The sequence below is a fragment of the Heptranchias perlo genome, chromosome 3 (assembly GCF_035084215.1).
Source record: "Heptranchias perlo isolate sHepPer1 chromosome 3, sHepPer1.hap1, whole genome shotgun sequence".
Taxonomy (NCBI): domain Eukaryota; kingdom Metazoa; phylum Chordata; class Chondrichthyes; order Hexanchiformes; family Hexanchidae; genus Heptranchias; species Heptranchias perlo.
In genome coordinates, this window is record NC_090327.1 from 9,577,370 (window position 1) to 9,600,434 (window position 23,065).

Here is a 23,065-nt window from a genome sequence, read left to right on the forward strand (position 1 = left end):
TAGCTCTAGTTTGAAGGAATTCAGCGAACTGGGTCCACCCACGAGCCAGGCACCTGTTCCAGAGACCCACTGTTCTCAGTTAGGGATGTATGCAAAGCAGCTGCACGAAGATATGCCAGCATTTAAATCTGATATTAAATAAATATTATCTTTGCCAGTCTTTTGTCTGCTGGCAGAATCTTTCAGACCTCTCCACGTTGGCAGGTTTAAGTTATTTGGGCTTCTGAGACTTCATACTTTCATATCTGCAAGTTGCCAGGTTTTCAAAAATCCATTTAGTGAACAGACATGCTTTTGTTGTAAACATTCAGCGCAAATTTTATTTTATTTAAACAAGAATTATACAGGAATTTGTCTTAATTTCTTTACCAGTATATGATATAATATATCCGTACATATGGGGCCCGATTTTAGCACCCGCTCTCGGGTGCGTTCTCGGCGGGGGGGCCTCGAAAATCCCGAAATGGAGCAGCGGGACCGGATCGCGCCTCGATCCCGCCCACTTCCGGGTTCCACGCTGACGCGCCGGCGTGCGCGCGCAGCCCCCGCTGGTGGGAATCCCGCAGGCAATTAAAGCCAGCGGGATGCCACTTGAGAGTATTTACTTTGCTTGTTCAGGTCATTAACTGACCTGATTAAGGGACTGTGTGTGATTTTGGATAAACATGGGACTGTTTCACACACTGGGGGAAAGACTCCCAGGTCGAATGGACGTGTTGAGCTGTCAGCCTGTGGCAGCTGCAAAGGTCCATTTGACAGATGGTGGGGGGGGGAGACCCTCACCCATTGCAGGAGGCCGCTCTGTCACTTGGGACAAAGTTTCGCCTCCACCACCCCCCTCCTGACGGTCAAAGTCACCAACCTGCACACTTACCCCGGGGTCCGGAGACATGTACCTACCTTGCGGACCCCCTCACATGTACATCTTGCGGATGGGGGCTGCCGTAGCTGCAGTCATGACCTCCTCGGAGGGCAAACAGCATCACCAGCCTCACCAGCCTCGCCATCCACCCCGTCCACCTTTGACACGTGGAGCTCCACAACAGAGTGCTGTGACACATCCACCTGTACAGCAGGAGGGAGGGCTACCGCAGAGAGAGATGCGTCGCAGAGGGCACTACCCTCGCCACACGTTCCACAGACCGAGGCTCAGCCTCCTGGACCTCTCTGAGCAGCAGTGCACACGGAGGCTCAGAGTCACTCGCCATGTAGCCGTGGACATCTGCAGCCTCTTTCATGCCGAGCTGCTCCCGGCTGGCCCGAGCACCATCTTCTTACCTGTCGCTGTCAACGTCACCACTGCCCTCACGAACTTCTCCTCCGCAGCCTTCCAGGGTGCAACCGGGGACATCGCCGATGTCTCTCAGTCGTCTGCGCAGAAGAGCACTGCAAAAACACCCACACCCACTCTGCGGTGACAATGGGTGGCATCAGTGGTGGGTCCGCATAGTGATACACAGGAGCGGGCATTATTGCGCAAAACAAACAGGATTCGCGAAGACATGGCAGTAGTGGTGCCAATACAATGTGCGCTGTGAGTTGTTCTGATATTCAATATAGGTAACACCCATGACAAACCCTCAAACACCCTTGTGCATCCCCTTCATGCTCACGGCACGTTTGCCTTACGCTGCCTACTGCACATATGTGATGCATGCCCTGTGGCTGCAGCACAGATGGTGGCAGGTTGAGTGAGGCTGGCCGTGAGAGAGATGCACGAGAGGGTGAGTATGGGATAGAGCCATGAGATTGTATGAGGGTTGGGTTGCGTGGTAGTGGCGGGGTGAGTACTGGCGAGGTGAGTAGGTGCAGGTAAGATGGGGATGGGGTTTGAGTGGGTATGAGGGGTGATGTGACAGAGTAGTGTTGGCAGTGCCGAAGGAGATGTGGGGTGGGGGCAGTGTTGTGGCAGACGGTGTGTAGGGGAAAGACTACGTGTTCTCACTGTGGCTGACCTACTGATGTTATTGGAGTGCCTCCTGCACTGTATGCAGGTGGGCGATACGTTGGTGGCGCTGGTGACCTCCTCTGCCACCTCGAGCCAGGCCTTCTTGGTGGCAGAGGCAGGTTGCTTCCTCCTGCCCGCCGGGTGGAAGATCTCTGTCCTCCCCCTCCTCCTCACCCCATGTATTGATACCTGGGGTGAGGCATCATTAAACTGGGAGCAGCCTTCCCCCTGGGCTGCTCCATGCTGTAAGTTTTCAAATTTGTTGCAGCATCTGTCAGTGGAGGACTGCCCCTTTAAATAGAGCGCCTCCAGCTGACAGATTGTACTGCGCATGCGCAGCCCGCCTGACGCGCAGATCAGCAGCGTGGAACCCGGAGGTGCAGTTAAGTGGCTCCAATTAGTGTGTTGCCTGCTACGATCGCGCGGGAAACCCACTAATTTCACCGGGCTCGTTTTTAACGCGCCCGCCGGCCCACCCGCCGAGAACCCGCACCCCTGGTAAAATCGGGCCCATGTTCTTGGAAAAATTATTAGAAGCATTGCTTGAAATCCGTCACTTTTTTTTGTGTTGTGGGGGAGATTGGGGAAGGAGTGCTGTGATATGTTGAGATGTTTTGCAGTTAGTGTTGATGCATATTTAGTCGCCTTAGCTGGATTTGATTTTGAAAAATCATGCTTCACCCACTGTCCACCATTCACATGGTCTGAAATATGGAGAGAGCTGATTTTAGCCCATTTGTTTGTTTTGAGGAACAGCAGTAAGGTAATACTGGGATCATATATTCCGAGAGGGTTATGTCAATATGAACTGAGGTGATAATAGTTTCCTGTTTGAAAGTTTGTTTTGCTAGATAGTCATCTCTTGTAAATTATTTTTATCTTTTTAAGGGCCTTGCAGACATCCCAAGGTTAATTTTTTCAGTGCTAATAGGTTTGAGTGTGCTAAAAATAGGATTAATCAATTCGAGGTAACTGTTTCTGTTTCAATTATCCTCGCTACCAGGACTGTTATTAACTGTTAAATTTTGTTTACGTATGAAGCTGGAATGAAACTGCTGCAGTCCACACTGGGCCAAAGAAGAAAAATTTGAGCAGGACTTTTTAAAGTCCTCATTGCAACAGCTTCACTTGTTGACGCTGGATTCTAGGCCTGAAATTCCACGGACACTTTTAAGGAGGACGACTTCTGCCCACCACTTTGCTGGGCAAGCGACGTGCCCCAAATGGGGCCATGTGCATGTGCACGGGTGGGCAGTATTCACTGGGGCCCGTAACATTTTTGGGGCCTTTCGGAGGTCCACAACAGAACCCATGCCTGATCTCAGCTGGCAAGAGATCGATTGGGCCTGACTGGGTTAACTGGGCAGAATTCCCAGCGTAGCCCAGGAATGCCCTCAGACATGGCCCCAAACTGCTCCTGGGATGTTCTGATGGGATAGAAGATGTGCCTCCACTCTTGGACTGGGACTTGTAGTGTTTCTGGGCCCCTCTCTAAATTGTGCCTCGCTGCTGGGATAGCGACACATTGCATTTCCGCTCTTAAGCCCCATAGAAATTCGGGCCGGCTAGATTTAGGTGTGGAATTGCTGGGTTCTGTATAAAACCTTCTTAATGAAATGCATTCTACTTTACTTTTTAAACTAAATGATTGAGAACATTAATGATTATAATGCTTATGTTTGTATTAAATCCCATTTAAAATGGCTGAAATATGGTGTCCCATGTCGTGAGCTCATAATCTAACCAATCTGTTAATAGAGTACTGTTAGGAGTGATGTGTTTAGTTAAATGTCATGCTATCACACTTCCAAGTTTTGGTTCATGAGCAAATGGAGGTACCTTGAGTCATTAATGTAATTGCTTTTTTATGTTGTGTTGCAGGGGAGGCTGGGATAACACTCCCTCCCAAGCATTCTCTGTCACTGACCGAGATCAGAAGACAGCAGGTATTTATTGAGGGAGAACTAGTGGGCAATGGCCAGGAAGGCAGCCAAATTCTATACCCACTGTGTGATGTTTCAACTGCTGGACGTAACATTGCACTCAGTCATTATATGGTGGGGAGGCAGGGGTTGGGAGAAGAGGGACTGAGATGTTTTGCAGTTGGTGTTGCATATTCAGTGGCCTTAGCTGGATTTGATTTTAAAAATACATGCTTCATCCACTGTCTACCATTCACATGGTTTGAAAATATGGAAAGACCTGATTTTAGACCATTTGTTGACCATTGCAAAATAGATAGAAAATGGGGGAGAGGGGCTTGCCTTCTGCACCTCCTGGTTATTTGCTAATTTCAGCAGTAGCAGGGAGGAGGTGACTTTCCAACTTGGTTTGGGAAAGGTTGCAGGTTGTCTGTCTCCTGAAAGACAAGGGAAATGAAGAGTGAAATGTTTAAATCAAATTAAGCTCGAAAAATATTTGAGTAGTTGTGAAAGTGACTGGACTAATCAAATGTATTTAGCCATGAGATTTTATTATCTGATGGTGTCACAAGGACAGCTGATGCCTGCTGTTCAAAGTAAACTGAAGGGCTTGCCAGAAATTTTCGAGATGTAGAACATAAAGGCTACAATTGATCTGGAGTAAAAGCCCTTGGTGTGCTGTCAGTTTTGCACTCCACTGGGAGGAAAGATATTGGCATCAAACGAGTGAAAAGTGGCTGACGAACCTTCATTTTCAGCAGAGAAGAGGAACCCTGTGCACACGCTGGGTTGATAATGTAATATTACCTCCCACGTAAGTCGACAGATGGCACCAATTAAGTGTGATGGTGTTGCGATTGCGTTTAATTGTGATTGTGAGGTGAATTCAGTAAAATCCTATAAGTTTAAAAATTCAAATTAATCAGGTTGTATCATGTGAAAAATCATTCAGTTGGAGTGTCAGCTTAGCTCAGTGGGAGCAATCTCGCCTCTGAGCCAGAAGACCAATGGGCTCAAGCCCCACGCCAGGGTTGATGCATCAGTGCAGTACTGAGCGAGTGCTGTGTTGTTGGAGGTGCCGTCTCTCGAATGAGATGTTGAACTGATGCCTCTTCTGTCTGTTTGGATGGATGTAAAAGATCCCACAGCACTATTCGAAGCAGGGCAGGAGAGTTCTCCAAGTGTCCTGGCCAACATGTATCCCCCCAACTGACATCACCAAAAACAGATTGGGGTAGAAATTGCTCTCGTACGGTAACGCAAAATGAGCCCGAATGAATTGGCATTGAAAAGAAAATCGTACGGAGTGTAAAACAGGTGGTCGATTTGCTCGAGCCCATTTCGCTCTAATGCCTGAGATGAATTTCTACCCAATTATCTGGTCATTTAACTCATTGATATTTATGGGACCTTGCTGTGCGTAAATTGGCTGTCATGTTTGCCGACAAAACAACAGTGACTGCAGTACAAAAGTAATTAATTGGCTGTGAAGAGTTCAGGGTCATCCTGACGATGTGAAAGGCCCTATATAAATGCAAGCTCATTTTTAAGAAAGCTGCTGTGCTGGAATATTAGAGACCCAACACCTGAATCTGCACAAAAAGTGACATCTGATGATTCAAGCAGATTTGAATTAAATTTGAATCAAATTCTAGTGCCTCTTCTGCAGTATTGCTTGTAGGGCTTCAGGCGCAGCCCCACTCCCCACCACTTCCATGTCCCAGACCCTGAGTATTCAGGAGTGATTGCGGATGCTCATCTTGACTGGAACTTGGGTTGGAGCGCTGGAGGAGGGCCTGCCTGGGTGAAAAGACCATCAAATTGGGGCTTACAAGTCAATGTTAGGAGGGAGGAATTGGGACTCGGGTGGGAGGGAGATGAAGCTGGGTTAAAGACTGGAAGCGGAGCATTGTGAAGAGCAAAGGTGCAAGCTTTGCTGCTCGTGCCTTAGGGTTAGTGAAGAGCACCAAAGAGTGGAGAGGCAGGAAGAGTGGGATGATGGCCCAAGAAAGCCACCTCTGACCCTAGGCCGGTGAGGTTGCAGCAAATGGGGTTTGGGAAGAATTAAGGCCCAAAAGCAGCTGCTGTAAAAAACAGTTTGCTGAGTTCTAGCCTCGGCAGGGTACATGGTTCCTATAAACTAAACAGACCACTACTAGAGCAATGGGACTATGGATCACATGGTTTCCATGAGCCAGTTAAATTGCTGGAAGAAAACTAAGACATGGATCATGTGATTTCCATGGATTAATGAGCTCACCAGAAGGCAATGTGGACTATGTGAGCAAACCAGAGGGTCACAAAAGGAATTTTTAATAGTATAGTAGATGTACAGTTAAGTGAGACTTTGAAACATTGACCACACACTTAAAGATAAATTCTTAGTAATCCAGATTTGAGTGCAACATTTTCACTTAGTGATGTGGCTGCTTAACAAAGAAAAAGAAGACGAGGAGAAATTAAAACATATTTCTTATTTCCACGTTCCTTTATTTTAAAAGATATTTTTCTTTCCTCGCCTCTTCCATCTCTCACTCAAGGCACTTACGTGCCACAAATTGTCTTGAAGCTAAGTGGATGGGCAGGTGACCTCTTCCCAGTCCTGTACTATTATTTCCATACAAACAATGTTATTCTCCTTTCTCCTTGGACAGCCGCACCTCACCACTTGCTAACATTTGTTTGCTTGCCATTGAGACCAAGTAATTACAGTGTAGGAAGTCATGGGTTGAAACCCATGTTTTAAAAACACTTTATGGAGAGATTATTTTTAAATGATTAAGTGAAAATGATACACCATGCACTTTATATCAGGGGTGTATTGAGAACCTGTGGAGGCAATGCGTACCATAGTTAGGAAAAAAGAACCTGAGGTGGTTTATGGCTAGGAGCAAAGTGAATATTGCACAAAAAAAAAGCTTGGTTTAGCAAATAAATGTTCTTAACGTTACGATACTTGCTGAATGGATGAGGAATGTCCTAGCTTCAGTCTCGATTGAGTGTTGAGTTAGCCGCTCTGCACATTATGTGAATGTTGGGTGGGGAAGAATTGGACTCAGCCACTGTTCAGGCTCATACATTAAGGGTGCATTTATACTGAAGCTACCAGTCTGGGCAGTTTAATTGCAGTTTGGGTTTTAGGCCAGGCAAAACCCTTTCTGCATTGCTTGGCTGCTGCCTGGTTGAAACCTCAACTATCCTATTTAGGTTTGAGCTCTGTTCGTGCCTGGGATATACTTGTGCACAGAGCTCTTATTTAAAAAGGGGAGGGAGGGGGAGAAAATCCCTGCTATCTAAACATTTAAACTGAGATTAGATAGGTTTAAAAGTGCTCAGGAAGTCCAAACCCTTGAGTAATTTGTAAGATAGGTTTGACACTGCGCTGGATTTACTCTTCATGTAATGTAGACTCAACTATTCCAATGCTATCCTGGCCGGCTTCCCATCCTCCACCCTCCATAAACTTGAGGTTATCCAAAACTCTGCTGCTTCTATCCTAACCCGCACCTCGTCCAACTGCTGTTGCGCTTAGGGTTGCCAACTCTGGTTGGGTATATTCCTGGAGGTTTCATCACACAACCTCGTGCCGCGAACCATCCTGCCTCCACACTCCCCACATTGGTCCGTTCTCCAGGCGTGCTGTTATCCCAAACCAATTGGAAAGGGAACAAGATCTTCGTTACCCAATTGGATTCATCTTGACTGTTAGGGAAACAGCCTTTTTCCCCATCTCCAATATTTTCATAATTAATAAATGAAAATAATCAAAGAAAATTAAAAAAAACACTTTTTTAACACCAATGATATTTCTCCTGAGTTGCTTGCAGCTGTGTTCTGGAGATTAATCTTCGATTCTTGGAGACTCCAGGACAATCCTGGAGGGCTGGCAACCCTAGTTGCGCTGCTGGTACCAGTGAATCTGTCTACCTTCAGGAGGGCCAGGAAGGAATGGGGAGAAAATTACTAAAGTGGGAGGAAGTCACAATTTTGTACTCCCATAGCTCCATCTTTAGAGATGTGGATCAGTTAACAATGTGAATAATATTACTCTGAAGTTTTGTCCATATCAGATTATCTGTACTATTAATTATGCAACACTGGCTTTATTTATATTCAGGAAATGTATATATTTAATCTGTAGGTTTCCATAACCACTTACATTGTACTTGTTCTCGGTTGATACTCCAGTGCAGTACTAAGGGAATGCCACACTGTGGGAGGTGCCGTCTTTTGCATGAGACGTTAAACCAAGGATCCGCCTGCCTCCTCAGGTGGACGTAAAAGATCCCGTGGTACTATTTTGAAGAAGAACAGGGGAGTTCTCCCCGGTGTCCTGGGACCAATATTTATCCCTCAATCAATATCACTTTTAAAAAAAAAACAGATGATCTGGTCATTATCTCATTGCTGTTTGTGGGAGCTTGCTGTGGGCAAATTGGCTGCCACGTTTCCTACATTACAACAGTGACTACATTTCAAAAGTACTACATTGGATGTAAAGTGCTTTGGGACGTCCTGAGGTAAGTTTTTTCTTTCTTTTTACTAATGGTCTTTTTTTGTATTTTGACAGTGAAGTTTATCTTTTTTTTTTAAGTAGCTGGTTCTATTAATTGCTACGGTTCCTATTTTTCAAGTGTTCTAGCAAACTGCCTTTCCTCACGAAAGGGTGTGCTTCTGCTGAGTTGCTGTCATTGTGTTCTCAGGTTCTGTTAGTCAACAACAAGATGTTTCCACGAACAAAAACGAGGATCTGAGTAGTGTCCAGGAGATGTCCACTAAGCGTCTAGTTGTGGGTCCAATGGAGCTTCGGCTGGACAGCAGCTCTGTCCACAGAATACTAAAGATGGCGGCATGTGGACTGGATCATGAGTATGAACCGTACAGCAAGCCTAACTCAGGTTAAAAAAAAATTTAACGTGTCATGTGACAGTAACTACCCGACATTTTTCAATTGAAAGCTTTTTAACAATAGATTTAAATGATACGATTGTATCTGCTGATGCCAGTTACTAATGTAAAATGCAGAGTTTATTTTACAGTATAATGAATTATAAACCTGAAAAGTTTGTTTAATTTACGTAATTTAATCTGTAACTTTGGAATTCATGCAAAATCTCCTTTCACAATTAGCTGCACAGAGGGAATCAAGACTAAGTGCAGTTTAAGGTCATGCAGGGTTAGAGGGTGGGGTAGAGGAAGGACGACGGGGTAAGATTGCAGCTGGTAGAGTGGAAAACTGGCACGGGAGGGGCGAGGAGGGGGTAGAGAGGTGCTGAGTGTGTCAGGGAAAAGAGGGGGAGAGCAAAAGGGAAGAGACTAGAGGGTCAGATTGAAGGAGGATGGTGAGGTTTGGCTCCAGTCAGCAATGATGCTCAGTGGGGGCGGGGGGGGTGGGGGTTGGAGACGATGACGTGCTGAGGTGAGGAGGCTGGGTTCTGGTTGCTGAAGTGCTGCTTCGTGCGTGGGAGGGGATGGGGGAGGCGTGTTCAGCTGAGGGGTGTGGGCTCTGATCAACCAAAACAATATCCAGTGTGAGATGGTGATGTTGCTCGACCAAGAGGGTCTTAAACTTAATGCTTATGGGAGTGGTAGGGAGTTGGCTACAAACACTTGGGTACTGCTTGGCGCAAGAGGAGGCACTTTGATAACTCTGATTGTTATATTTGGGTTTCTGACGTTCAATACCTGTTCCAGCAAGAAGGTCAGCCATTGGCTGTTGCACTTAACGTGTCTACATTTTTACACTTCTGTTGGTTTAGAACGGTCTTCCGACCTCGCTCATTTCGGTTTCTGTCATTGCTCAGTGGCGAGCCCACCCTGACAAAATGCAGTGGGCTGACTCTCTCAGACCTGTACTTAGATTTCATTTTGTTCAGAGGTGAAAGCTATCAATTTCAAACTGCACAGTTTGTTTTACAGTACTGGCTGGTTTGCTGGTTCTTGGAAGGTCGTAATCGAAAGTTTTTTTGTGTGGAAAGGAGTGCCTAAGCATAATTAATGCTCACATTTGGGCCTGTCATGTAATGTTATACGCTGGTCCATTGTAGTCCCATTAGTCATGTAACGTTACATTCACCACACCACCTACTTGCACAGTACCTTTGGGACCGCTCACCGTTTTTAATATATAATTGATTGAATCATCATCATATCAGTATTGCGTTTGCTTTCCAAAAAGCCTCCAGTGATTCTAATAATAGCGATGATGTTTATGCTAATGATTTCCCCTTTCAGAAATTGTGGATGAGAACAGAACGTTGCCAAGCCAAGAGGAAGAGGCTGCGTTAGAAGAGTATATTCCAACAAGATTAACCTGTATAACTGTTTTGAAAACCACAATTACAATCACTCTGGCCGAGTTCAACCTACTGGACAGTTTGCTTCCAATAATTTTGGGTCAAAAGGTAATGAGCCTCTTTTCAAAACAAAATCTAAATGTATGTATGAAAGGAAGTGGGATTTTTTTAAGCATATAATACTTCTGTTGGATTTCTTCAAATAGTTTGGCAAATTGGAGAACAGAATATCAATTAACCTTTAACAATTGTTAACTTTGCTTTTTGCCACATTGTGGTTTAAAATAAAAATAAATGTAAAATTAAAATAACGGATGCACAAAGACCTGTATACAGGACACAACATGACATATACCTCCAGTGGCCAAGAGGGCTGATTATGTCACTGTTGGTTCCAGGGAGGCATTCAGATGATGCTTAGTGTGGAATTATCACAAAGGGATATTCAGTCTTTCCACCTGGCAAATGTTTTGAAACTTTTGCGCTGTGATGCTCCTCTTGCCGGTCATGTCTCTACTGAGAGTCCTGAGCCTCCCTCACTGCCTCTCTTCCTCCAGCATTTTATTTATTTTTTGAATGGCGAACAAGGGACTGATTGAAGTCTTCATACCGATGTTTGAATCCTCTATCGACTGGTAGAAGATTGGCAAAATGGATAAATAGGGAATTGGAGAGTCATTCAAATTAGCAAGGATGGGAGCAGGGAAAAGAAAAGCAATCAGAAAAGCAATCAGAAAAAGCAAGCAGATAAGGTAGAAATGGGTGTTATTGTACAAATAAAAAATAAATTAGCAAAAGGGTTAGCATGCAATTGTAATTAAGGGAGTAGAAGAAAATTAAATCGATCAGTTGTAAGCAGGGCAAAGACAGATAAAGGAATGAGACGTTAGTTTGTACAGAAAGACCAGGGTAAAAGGAGTAACATGAAATATGAGCAAAGAAGGATAAAATGCATGTATTGCAATACTCAGGATGTGGGAAATAAACTGGGGGAATGAGAAGCAATTATGACAGAGGAAGATGTGGATTTAATAGCACGAACAGAAACTTGGCTGCAAACTGTAAGATAACTTTGGGCTATAATTATTTTAAGAGGGATGGAATAAGTAACAAAGGAGGAGGAGTGACAATATTGGTGAAGGAGTGAAGATGTACACACAAAAAACATCAGACAGAGACAATGAGGGAGATTTAGAACTTGCCACCCGGGTCCGTTACAGAATCCGCCCGCTTTTCATTTCCATCGAAATCCAGTTCTCAGTAACAAAAATGATCAGGAAATTGCAGCTCAGGAGTAGTAACCATAATACGATAAGATTTAAGGTCCAAGTAGAAAAGGAAAAAAACTGTACAAAAACAAGGGCACCAGATTGGAAATAAGGCAGATTTTTTAGAAAGATCAGGAATAAGCTCACTGAGGTGAGGTAGAAAGAGAAATTGCCACACAGGATTGTAGATTAACAATGGGATGCTATTTTTTTTTAAAAAAAGAGACTGCACAGGTGCAGAATAAATATATACTATTAAACTAGAAGGAGACTGCTTCAAGTTTCAGGATGACATGGATAAATAGAGGTTAGAAACAAATTAACATTGAAGATGAGGATAAATGAGAAAATAAGGAAAGAGGTTAAAAAAGAGATAAGAAAAATCAAGAGGGAATTATAAGGAGAAAATCTTAAAATATATATATGAAAAAGAGCAGTAAAGTATTCTGCAAATATATCGGTTCTCTTAAGCATTATATTCTCTTCTGCATCCCCCACTCCCTTCGCTGCACCATTGGCGCCGGCAGCCTCCAGCCGTCTCGGCCCAAGGCTCTAGAATTCCTCCCCTAAACAGCTTTCTGGGACCTGCGCCTTGTGGCTGTGAACTTGGTGTCTGACTGTTTAACTGTGGGGGCACTACAGCGAGCTGCTCTCCTTGCTGCAAATGCACTATTTCCAGCAGGGATCAATAGGAACTTTGTAGATCTTTCCTTTCCCCAGTTTAGGATTGCTGTTGTTAATTTAGTGCCCTACTCGTGCCCTGGCTGATAGTCAGCTTACTTCAACACAAGTATCATAGAAAGGTAACAGCACGGAAGGAGGCCATTTGGCCCATCGAGTCCGCGCCGGCTGTACGCAAAGCAATCCGGGCAATCCCACTCCCCCGCCCTTTCCTCATAGCCCTGCCAATTTTTTCCTTTCAAGTACTTATCCAGTTACCTTTTGAAGGCCATGATTGAATCTGCCTCCACCACCCCCTCGGGCTGTGCATTCCAGATCCTAACCACTTGCCGTATTAAAAAAAAAGTTTTTCCTCATGTCACCTTTGGTTCTTTTGCCAATCCCCTCAATTATATGGCCTCTGGTTCTCGACCCTTCCGCCAGTGGGAACAGTTTCTCTCTATCAACTCTGTCTAGACTCTTCATGATTTTGAATACCTCCATCAAATCTCCTCACAACCGTCTCTGTTCCAAGGAGAACAACCCAGGCTTCTCCAGTCTATCCACGTAACTAAAGTCCCTCATCCCTGGAATCATTCCAGTAAATCTCCTGAAGTGCGGTGCCCAGAACTGGACACAATACTCCAGTTGTGGCCAAACCAGTGTTTTATAAAGATTCATCCTGACTTCCATACTTTTGTACTCTATGCCTCTATTTATGAAGCCCAGGATCCCGTATGCTTTTTTAACCACTTTCTCAACCTGCCCTGCCACCTCCAACGATTTGTGCACATATACCCCCAGATCTTTCTGTTCCTGTACCCTTTTTAGAGTTGTGTCCTCTAGTTTATATTGCCTCTCCTCATTCTTCCTACCGAAATGTATCACTTTGCATTTTTCTGCGTTAAGTTTCATCTGCCATGTGTCCGCCCATGCCACCAGCCTGTCTATATCCTCTTGAAGTCTATCACTATCCTCCTCACTGTTTACTACCCTTCCAAGTTTTGTGACATCTGCAAATTTTGAAATTGTGCCCTGTACACCCCAGTCCAAGTTATTAATATATATCAAGAAGAGCGGTGGTCCTAGCACTGACCCCTGGGGAACACCACTGTACACTTCCCTCCAGTCCGAAAAACAACCGTTCACCACTACTCTCTGTTTCCCGATCCTTAGTCAATTCTATATCCGTTATGCTACTGCTCCCTTTATTCCATGGGCTGCAATCTTAATGATCAGCCTACCGTGCGGCACTTTATCAAATGCCTTTTGAAAATTTTGAAATTTGTTAAAGTTAATTTGCCTTTAACAAATCAGTGCTGACTTTCCCTAACCAATCCACCCTCGTCCAAGTGACTGTTAATTCTGTCCCGGATTATCATTTCCAAAAGTTTCTCCACAACTGAGGTTTAACTGACTGGCCTATAGTTGCTGGGTTTATCCTTACAATGTTTTTTGAACAAGAATAGGGAGTGAATCTGGGTCCTTCATGATCCGTATATGTTGGTACCACACAACAACAACAATTTGCATTTATATAATGCCTTTAATGTAAAACATCCCAAGGCACTTCACGGGAGCGTTATCAAACAAAATTTGACACCAAGATACATAAGGAGGTATTAAACCAGGTGATTAAAAGCAAGGTCAAAGAGGTCGGTTTAAAGGAGGAGAGAGAGGCTGAGAGAGGGAATTCCAGCACAGTATATATACTCACAAAGTATGATCTGTAATGAAAACATTTTTCTTTTCTATATAATAAATGGAACGAAGATCCACATTTTAAAAAAAAATTAAAAAATCTTGTTCTTTCAGAATTTTCTGCCTTACTTAACTACACCACATTTTCATCCATTGCGGCCCCTACCTGCCTTGAGAATACAGGTGGACAAAGTTAGTCTGGAACATTCAGTGCCAATGTATGCCGAACAACTTGTACCTGCTGTCAGCAACCTTAATCAGCCATCTGATAATCTGCTGCACCACTGTTATGCACACTGTTATGTCAAGGTAAGGTATTCTTTATCAACTTTTTAAATACGTTCAATTTGAAGTTGTTCAGTTTCATGCTGAGAAACTAGTCTAACCATAAGTTATTGTAAGTGTTATGCCATAAGCATTGCAAAGCATGAATGAAGGTTATTGTGTTTTAGCTCTGTGCTATTGTACAGCATAAGGGTAAAAATAAAGGCTTTTCTTGAAATGTCGGCCCCGGTATTTGCGGGCGGGAGGAGGGCTGTAGCGGCTGGGAAACAAGGAAATGCAGGTAACCTGGAGGTCAGAGGCTGGCTGGCTGGTGGGTGGGAAGGCCTGCGATGGTAGGCTGCAGCCGGGGAGTGGAGGAAGGGAGAGATGTGGAGGCTGGGGGACGGGGGGAGATCGGAAAGACCTTGAGCAGATCGCAGAAGGCCGGGGCGGGGGAGATCTGATCGCGGGGAGGGAAGCAGGCTTGCTTGGTGGGGCCGGGGGTTGGGGGGGGAAGCCCTTCGGCTCCTCCTGGCTCACAAGCAGTGCTAAAGAGCACTTATCTGCCGGATCCGGCTGTTCTCGCCTCCCTCCAGCTTACCGGGTTTCCTGAGCCGTGAAATCTAAAAGCTTGCTAAAATTCTCCTGTAACCTTTAGTTTCAATAATAAATATTGTATCATTGTAGAAGCCCAAAAATACCAATAACTTAAAAGGTAAAACGAACCAAACATATTTTGATATCCTTTTCAATATACTTAATTGTATTTACTTTATTGATTATTGCTCCAGTGGTTGGACATTTTAACCACTGAGCAAACTAAGTCTCCTGGTTCATCTTCAACTTCACACTTATCTAATTCAACAGTATTGATGCAGTAAATTCCATGTGGAATACTGATTTATAAATTGTATATTTGATGCCAGTGTATTCTTCCTAGTATTATAGTAGGTACGGCACAGGAGGAGGCCATTCCGCCCACCATGCCTGTGCCAGCTCTTTGAAAGAGCTGTCCAATTAGTCCCATTCCCCTGCTCTTTCCCCATAGCCCTGTAGATTTTTTCCCTTCAAATACTTATCCAATTCCCTTTTGAAAGTTACGACTGAATCTGCTTACTCCACCCTTTCAGGCAGTGCATTCTTATAACTCGCTGCGTAAAAAAAATGTTTCCTCTGTCGCCACTGGCTCTTCAGCCGATCACCTTAAATCTGTGTCCTCTAGTTACCAACCCTTCTGCCACCGGAAGCAATTTCTCCTTATTTACTCTGTCAAATCCCTTCATGATTTTGAACACCTCTATCAAATCTCCTCTTAACCTTCTCTGCTCTAAGGAGAACAACTCCAGCTTCTCCAGTCTATCTACATAAATGAAGTCCCTCATCCCTGGTACAATTCTAGTAAATCTCTTTTGCACCCTCTCTAAGGCCTTGATATTCTTCCTAAAGTGCAGTGCCCAGAATTGAACACAATACTCCAGCTGGGCCTAACCAGTGTTTTATAAAGGTTTAGCATAATTTCTTTACTTTTGCACTCTATGCCTCTACTAATAAAGTCTAGGATCCCATATGCTTTTTTAATAGCCTTCTCAACTTGTCCTGCCACCTTCAAAAATTTGTGTACATACACCCCCAGGTCTCTCTGTTCCTGTACCCCCTTTAAAATTGTACCATTTAGTTTATACTGCCTCTCCTCATTCTTCCTACTAAAATGTATTACTTCACATTTCTCTGTGTTAAATTTTATCTGCCATGTGTCTGCCCATTTCAGCAGTCTGTCTCTGCCCCCTGAAGTTTGTTACTATCCTCCACATTGTTGACTACATTTCAAAGTTTCGTGTTATCTGCAAACTTTGAAATTATACCCTCTATACCCAAGTCCAGGTCATTAATATATATCAAAAAGAGCAGTGGTCCTAATACTGACCCCTGAGGTATACACCATTGCATACTTCACTCCTGTCTGAAAAACAGCTGTTCACCACTACTCTCTGCTTTCTGTCCTTATGCCAATTTTTTATCCACACTGCCACTGTCCCTTTAATCCCATGTGCTTCAATTTTGCTAATGTCTATTATGTGGCACTTTATCATATGCCTTTTGAAAGTCCATTTACACATCATCAACTGCGCTACCCTTATCAACCCTCTCCATTACTTCATCAAAGAACTCAATCAAGTTAGTCAAACACTATTTTCCTTTAACAAATCTGTGCTGACTTTCATTTATCAGCCCATACTTTTCCGAGTGCCAATTTATTTTGTCCTAGGTTATTGTCTCTATAAGTTTCCCCACCACCGACATTAGGCTGACTGGCCTGTAATTGCTGGGTTTATTCCTCTCCCCTTTTTTGAACAGGGGTGTAACATTTGCAGTCCTCCAGTCCTCCAGCGCCATCCCATATCTAAGGAGGATTGGAAGATTGTGGCCAAAGCCTCCGCAATTTCTACCCTTACTTCCCTCAGTAAACTAGGATACATCCCATCTGGACCGGGTGACTTTTCTACTTTGAGTACTGCCAATCTTTTAAGTACCTCCTCTTCATCTATTTTTATCCTATCCAATATAGCTACTACCTCTTCCTTTGCTACTACAATGGCAGCATCCTCTTCTCTAGTGAAGACAGATACGAAATATTCATTTAGTGCCTCAGCCATGGCCTCTGCCTCCACAAGAAGATCTTTTTTGTCCCTAATGGGTCCCTCGCTTCTTTTGACTACCCTTTTACTATTTATATGTTTAGAAAAGACTTCTAGGTTCCCTTTTATGTTAGCTGCTAATCTATTCTCATATTCTCTCTTTGTCCCTTTTATTCCCTTTTTTAGATCTCCTCTGTACTTTCTATATTCAGTCTGGTTCTGTACTATATTATGAACCTTACATTCATCATAAGCCTCCTTTTTCTGTTTCATTTTAATCTTTAGTCATCCAGGGAGCTCTAGCTTTGGATGCCCTTCCTTTCTTCCTCGTAGGGATGTGTCTACTCTGTACCTGAACCAACTCCTCCTTGAGGACCTCCCATTGTTTAATTACTGTTTTGACTACCAATTTTTGATTCCAATCCACCTGGGCAAGATCCTTTTTTTAACTCACTGAAATTTGCCCCTCTCCAGTTAGGCATTTTTACATCTGATTGTTCCTTGTCCTTTTCCATAACTATTCTAAACCTAATGGTATTATGATCATTGTTCCCCAAATGCTCCCCCACTGAAACATGGTCCACTTGCCCCACTTCATTCCCCTGAACTAGATCCAGCGCTGTTTCCTTCCTGGTTGGGCTGGAAACACACTGTTCCAGAAAGTTTTCTTGAACACATTTCAGGAATTCCTCCCCCTCTTTGCCCTTTACACTGTTACTGCCCCAGTCTATATTGGGATAATTGAAGTCCCCCATTTTCACTACTCTATAGTTCTTGCATCTTTCTGTAATTTGCCTGCAAATTTGCTCCTTTATCTCCTTCCCACTATTTGGTGGCCTTTTGTATACACCTAGTAGTGTAATAGCTCCTCTGTTGTCCTTAATTCTAACCAAATAGATTCTGTCTTTGGCCCCTCAACCAAATCATCCCTTTCCAATGCTATAATATTTCCTTTGATCAATACTGCCACCTCCCCCCCCCCTTCTTTCCTTCTCTATCTTTCCTGAATACCTTGTGGCCAGGGGTATTAAGTACCTAATCGTCCCCTTCTTTGAGCCTGGTCTCTGTTATTGCCACTATATCATAGTCCCATGTGGCGATTGGAGCCTGGAGCTCACCAACCTTAATTTACCACGCTACGTGTGTTTATGCACATGCAGTCCAATTTCACCTTTGACTACCTCGCATTTGCCCCCTGTCTGATACCTCCGATATCTGAACTATTCTTTCCTCTAGTGCTACTTGTTCCTCCCAGTCCTCTGCGCACCTTGTTTCTCCTCTCCAATGTTTCATCCTGGTGCCCACCCCCCTGCCAAGTTAGTTTAAACTCTCCCCCACAGTACTAATTAACCTCCCCGCGAGGACATTGGTCCCAGTCTGTTGAGGTGCGACTCGTCCATCTTGAACAGATCCCTCCTGCCCCACAACTAGTCCCAGTGCTCCAGGAATCTGAACCCCTTCCTCCTGTACCATTGCTCCAGCATTAACCTGTCTTATCCTACTATTTCTGGACCCACTAGCGCGTGGCAGTAGGAGTAATCCAGAGATTACTACCTTTGAGGTCCTCCTTTTTAACTTCCTTCCTAGCTCCTGAAACTCTGACTGCAGGACCTCAACCCTTTTCCTTTATGTCATTGGCTCCCACGTGGACCACGACTTATGGCTGTTCCTCTTCCCCTCCCCCCTCAAAAAGATCTGCACCCTCTCAGTGATGCCCTTTACCCTGGCACCAGGGAGGCAACACGCCATGCGGGACTCGGGTCAGCAGTTGTAGAAATGCCTGTCTATCCCCTTGACTTTCGAATCCCCTACAACAACTGCATTTCTTTTGCCCTCCCTCAGTGCACCGAGTCTCTTTCAGTGCCGTGGATTTGCTCCTGACTGCACTCCCCTGAGGTGTCAACACCTCACTGGTATTCAACACTGAATACAGGTGTTTGTGAGAGCCACATTCCCAGGGGACTCCTGCACTGCCAGCCTGTTCCTCTTTGTCTGTCTGTTTTATCCATAACCCTTTAATTGTCCTACTTCAAGATTCTTTTTTTTTGTTCTTGATTCAGGACCTATTTTTGGTCATAAAAGACATTTTTTCTGTGTGAATATTTGTTACGGATGTGCTGTGGTGTAACAGTGCGGGGATCTTATTTTGATTCCAGGTTCCACACCACTGTGAATCAGTTTTGTTTTGTTTATATTTACTTGTGTTTACTTTTTCTTTATGTTCTGCCGAAAGTCTTGTTGCCTCTTACTAGGGAAAAGAGTAGAAAGTGTGTAATAGTCACTATAATATTGCCTCTGCATTGTAGGGAACATGCAATGAGGTATTTTGGGAAGGAACAAATAAACCTTCCCAGCAGTGTGCTGCAGTGAGCCACTAGGGGGAAAAAGCCTTCATTTAAAAAGTTTGATTTTGTCAAAACACTTGGGTACAGTGACATAATTGCATTAATATATATCACCTGTGCTTGTCATAATGACAAACCGTTTTGGCTCTTTTTCCCCAGGCATACAGGGAATGCCTTATTCCCCCTACTGGCTTTTCCTCCAATTTTATTTGCTTGTTGCTCCTTATCTCCTGCAAGTGGTGATTCATACAATGGATACAATTGCACAGATGTTGTGGCCATTGAATAACTTGCTTAAGTACTGTTGCCTATTTTAATGGTTGTTACTGCCTATACTCCAGCAGGAGCCATTAACCTCAGGTGAGGAAGGGTAAAGGGAGATTTTTTTTTTAAAAGACTCAAATTGGTAGTTGTGATTTGTGCAAGAATCCCATTACTGAGCCTTTCTAGACAATGCCCTCTTTTGACATTCATATTATTGGCATGCTTTTTAACTTGAATAATTCTGCGGGGATTCTAATGCCAGACTTATTTGCAAAACCTATGGTTTTCATTGTACACGTGCAAGCAATTGCATTTTTGAGTTACAGCCTAATGAGAATTGTGACCAAATTTCAGGAAATGTTTGCAAGTGGGTCTTGTATGTTTGCTTTCCAGCTTTTCTTTCTGTTGTAAGGCGGTGGTAATAATAACAGAATACCAGTGATGACCACACTTGGTATTACAGCCTTTCTGGTCAAAGTATTTAGGTTAAAACACAATTGTTATTTGCTAGAATAAATGAATGCCATTATATTTTTAATCTTTGAGATGTTGGCTTCTCAGTTACTCAAGTTTATTCTAAAATTGAAAATGTGTCCTGTTTAAATTTTGCTTGTCTGAAAGTATTAGTGTAAAAACTTTTTGCTGGATACTCCTTTAAACACGTATGCATGAAAAGTGAGCAATTTTGCTGGTGCTGTTTTGAATTTAATGAGAGGAAAGCACGCCCTGTTTGTTGAGACATGTGCATCTTTTCATTGGGTGTGAGGTAATGGTTCAGATTGGATGTGTTTCCATTGGTTAGTGCTTTAAATATTTTAGGCTTATGTGATTGCTGCTAACATATTTGACAGAACCAGCTGAGAAGACTTATTGAGCTGGACTCGTATGAGGGAGCTGAATTAACAACAGCAGAAATGCAATGATTCAGTGACTGTTTAATTGTGTGCGGAAGTTGAGGCATTAGCACTGTTGTGCAAGCGCTCCCAAACTGATTCCCTGATGGTCAGCACTCACATTGGAAGCAGAAATATTAACAGAATCTTCTGAAATAGTCAAATGATGGAACTGTTAGCGATTATTTTTAAGTTTTAATGTAGAAAAGGAATGCTGTTAATGAAATTTCCTTTTGTTCATCAATCTGCATCCTTTGCATGTCATAGGAACTTGACCAATCTCGGCTGATTCTGGTGAAACCATATTCTGAGCATGTCCATAAGAATTTGCATCTTGGTACCATGCTGGGAACAATACAGGCTCCCATCTTGTGTAAAGCCGTAGGAACTGCATTATAGAAATCTGTTCCGTTTTGATCTGAAGATAATCTCAACTGCCATAAAATTCCTAACCAACCCTAAAACAAATTCAGCTGAACCTGTGGGAATGGTCAGCAGGAATTGTGGTGTGTGAAGGATACTATCATTCTACATCCTACAAGTTAGGCAATCTTAACTTTTGTTACAAGTTTCATGCACTCTCTGCTGAAGGAAATGACTCCTACTGGGGTGCGATTGCATGGACCATTTCGCTGAAGTGGCCACTTGTGCTCTATGACCCCGACAGTGAGTGCATTTAGGCCATTTTATTATGGGCAGCATCATGGCTGAGCTTGATACTGTTTCACCTGCTGGGCCCACCCACAACCTCTCTGGCAGGATCACTGGATACCAATCAGGAGACGAACCGTTTACCCTGGTGCAGTGACACTGAAACTAATCTCCTGGACTAGTTACGATTGCCGAAGAGGGTCGGAGAGGAATTTCCCAGATTTTTCCCCCAATTTGGCCTGGGTTTTTTATCTGGTTTTTGTGAGCACTGTATATATTGTGATGCACAAGGTTATCACAATTGTGTGGGACAGGCTGGATGGACCAGAGGGTCTTTTCTTGTTCGTCATTGTTTGTATGTTCGTAATTATAGTCACCCCACCACTGCCATAGCTAACTCACCGCAGACCAAGCATTGAATCTGGAAGGTTTCTAGTTATGTGACATGGTAGCGCACTGGATGGTGCATTCACCCAAAAGCTCTTTTTAAAAAAAAATTACATCCAACAAAATTAGGCATTCTATAAACTCAGTGCTTGTGTAGATAAGTCACTGAAGGGATCAGCGGCACTGAGACTCAACTTGGTATTGTGAAAGAATTGTCTTCACTGCTATACTCTCTAAGATGTAACTATTATTTTTTGTCATTTTCCACAAAGATATTGCCAAGACCAGGAAATCCATGTGGGAGTTGTGAGGGACAAGCTCACACTCCACTACTGTGTATGATGGCGCTGCTTTGCGTGTGCATTCTTTTTTCATATGCATACTCTTAATCTCTCAAAAGTGTAACAGCATTTGCCTCACGGATATATTTGCCTCAATTTTAAAATTCTCAACCTTTTTTTTCAAATCCCTCCATAGCCTTGCCCCTCCCTATCTCTGTAACGTTCTCCAGCCCTACAACCCTCCTAAATCTCTGCGCTCCTCAAATTCTGGCCTCTTGGGCACCCCGATTTTCATCGCTCCACCATTGGCGGCCGTGCTTTCAGCTGCCTAGGGCCTAAGCTCTGGAATTGCCTCCCCAAACCTCTCTGCCTCTCCTCCTTTAAGGCACTCCATGAAACCTACCTCTTTGACCTTGCTTTTGGTCGTCTGTCCTAATATTGTTTGTCCCCCATTTATATTAAAGAACAGTTGTTGCGCCTATATTTGATTACGCTCCTGTGAAGCGCCGTGGGATGTTTTACTACGTTAAAGGCGCTATATAAATGCAAGTTGTTGTTGTTTTTGTTGTAGATACATTTTTGCAACTTTTATTTAAACAATGTTGACTCTTTCTTTGATGTCACCTCCTCTCCCTAACCCCCCCCTGCAAGTTTGGCATCAGTTGACTGCTGTCTTCCGCCAGGTGATTATAAAGATATACATTATGAACCTTTCATCAAATGTCACTTGTGGGTTACTCAATGGATGGCATGCTTTATTATGTGGGTGGCTCCTTTCAGCTCCTGTTTCCACCAAGTTGCAGGATACCCACCAAAACTGTAAAAAGTTCTCTTTGGTGAAGCCTAAGTATGGTTTTATGCTAAGACTAGGATTATAACTGTTCTCATGTACTTGATTTACCATAGAAACCCATGCTGGATTTGTTTGAAATAAGTTGAATTGGACATGTGGTTCTGCGTTGTCGCTTGAAATCCCCCATTTATATTAAAGAACAGTTGTTGCGCCTATAGGCAGAAAAAAAAATCTATAACTCTCACCAGCAAGCAGCTGGATTTATACTCCCATGCACCAGTTTTCCTTTCCTTGCCTTCTCTACTATGCAACTCAAAGTGCCAAAATTAGAAGTTTAAAAAAAAAATTCAGTTTCTTTTTAACGTTTATTTGGAATTCATGCCAGTACATAAGAGAAAAGTAGTTGCAGGAAAGGGTGAACCAGTTACAGGAAGTTGACGGTGATGGCTGTTTTGTCAGGTGCACAGGATATGGAAGTGGGGCCCATGACATTTATGTGCTCAAGTTGCTTCTGAATTAGTCGGTGTTGCTGACCTGAAACTGAGATAAGTTTCAGCCCTTTTTTTTGGAGGTTTGCCGTTCTTATTGTTCACTGCACAAAATAGATGTCAGATTTGCCCATATTTACATATGAATCTAATGTGCTTTCTGTGTAGTAAAGGTTGCAATTTGGATTCAAATACTACAGCATTGTGTACCCAGCACAAAACTGTGGGGATAAATTCAGGAGCGGATGTGTTCAACATTGTACGTGGC

General features: G+C 43.6%; 1 protein-coding gene across 3 annotated transcripts in view; it reads left to right on the forward strand.

Moving 5' to 3' along the window:
* The window catches only part of LOC137310136 (intermembrane lipid transfer protein VPS13B-like), an 875,231-nt gene that overhangs the window by 184,614 nt on the left and 667,552 nt on the right, over positions 1-23,065 (forward strand). For all 3 annotated transcript variants that reach the window (XM_067978127.1, XM_067978114.1, XM_067978120.1), the window contains exons 13-15: positions 8,574-8,768; positions 10,105-10,274; positions 13,910-14,104. In XM_067978127.1, coding sequence (XP_067834228.1) covers positions 8,574-8,768; positions 10,105-10,274; positions 13,910-14,104 — 560 coding nt within the window. The remainder of the gene's footprint in view (positions 1-8,573; positions 8,769-10,104; positions 10,275-13,909; positions 14,105-23,065) is intronic.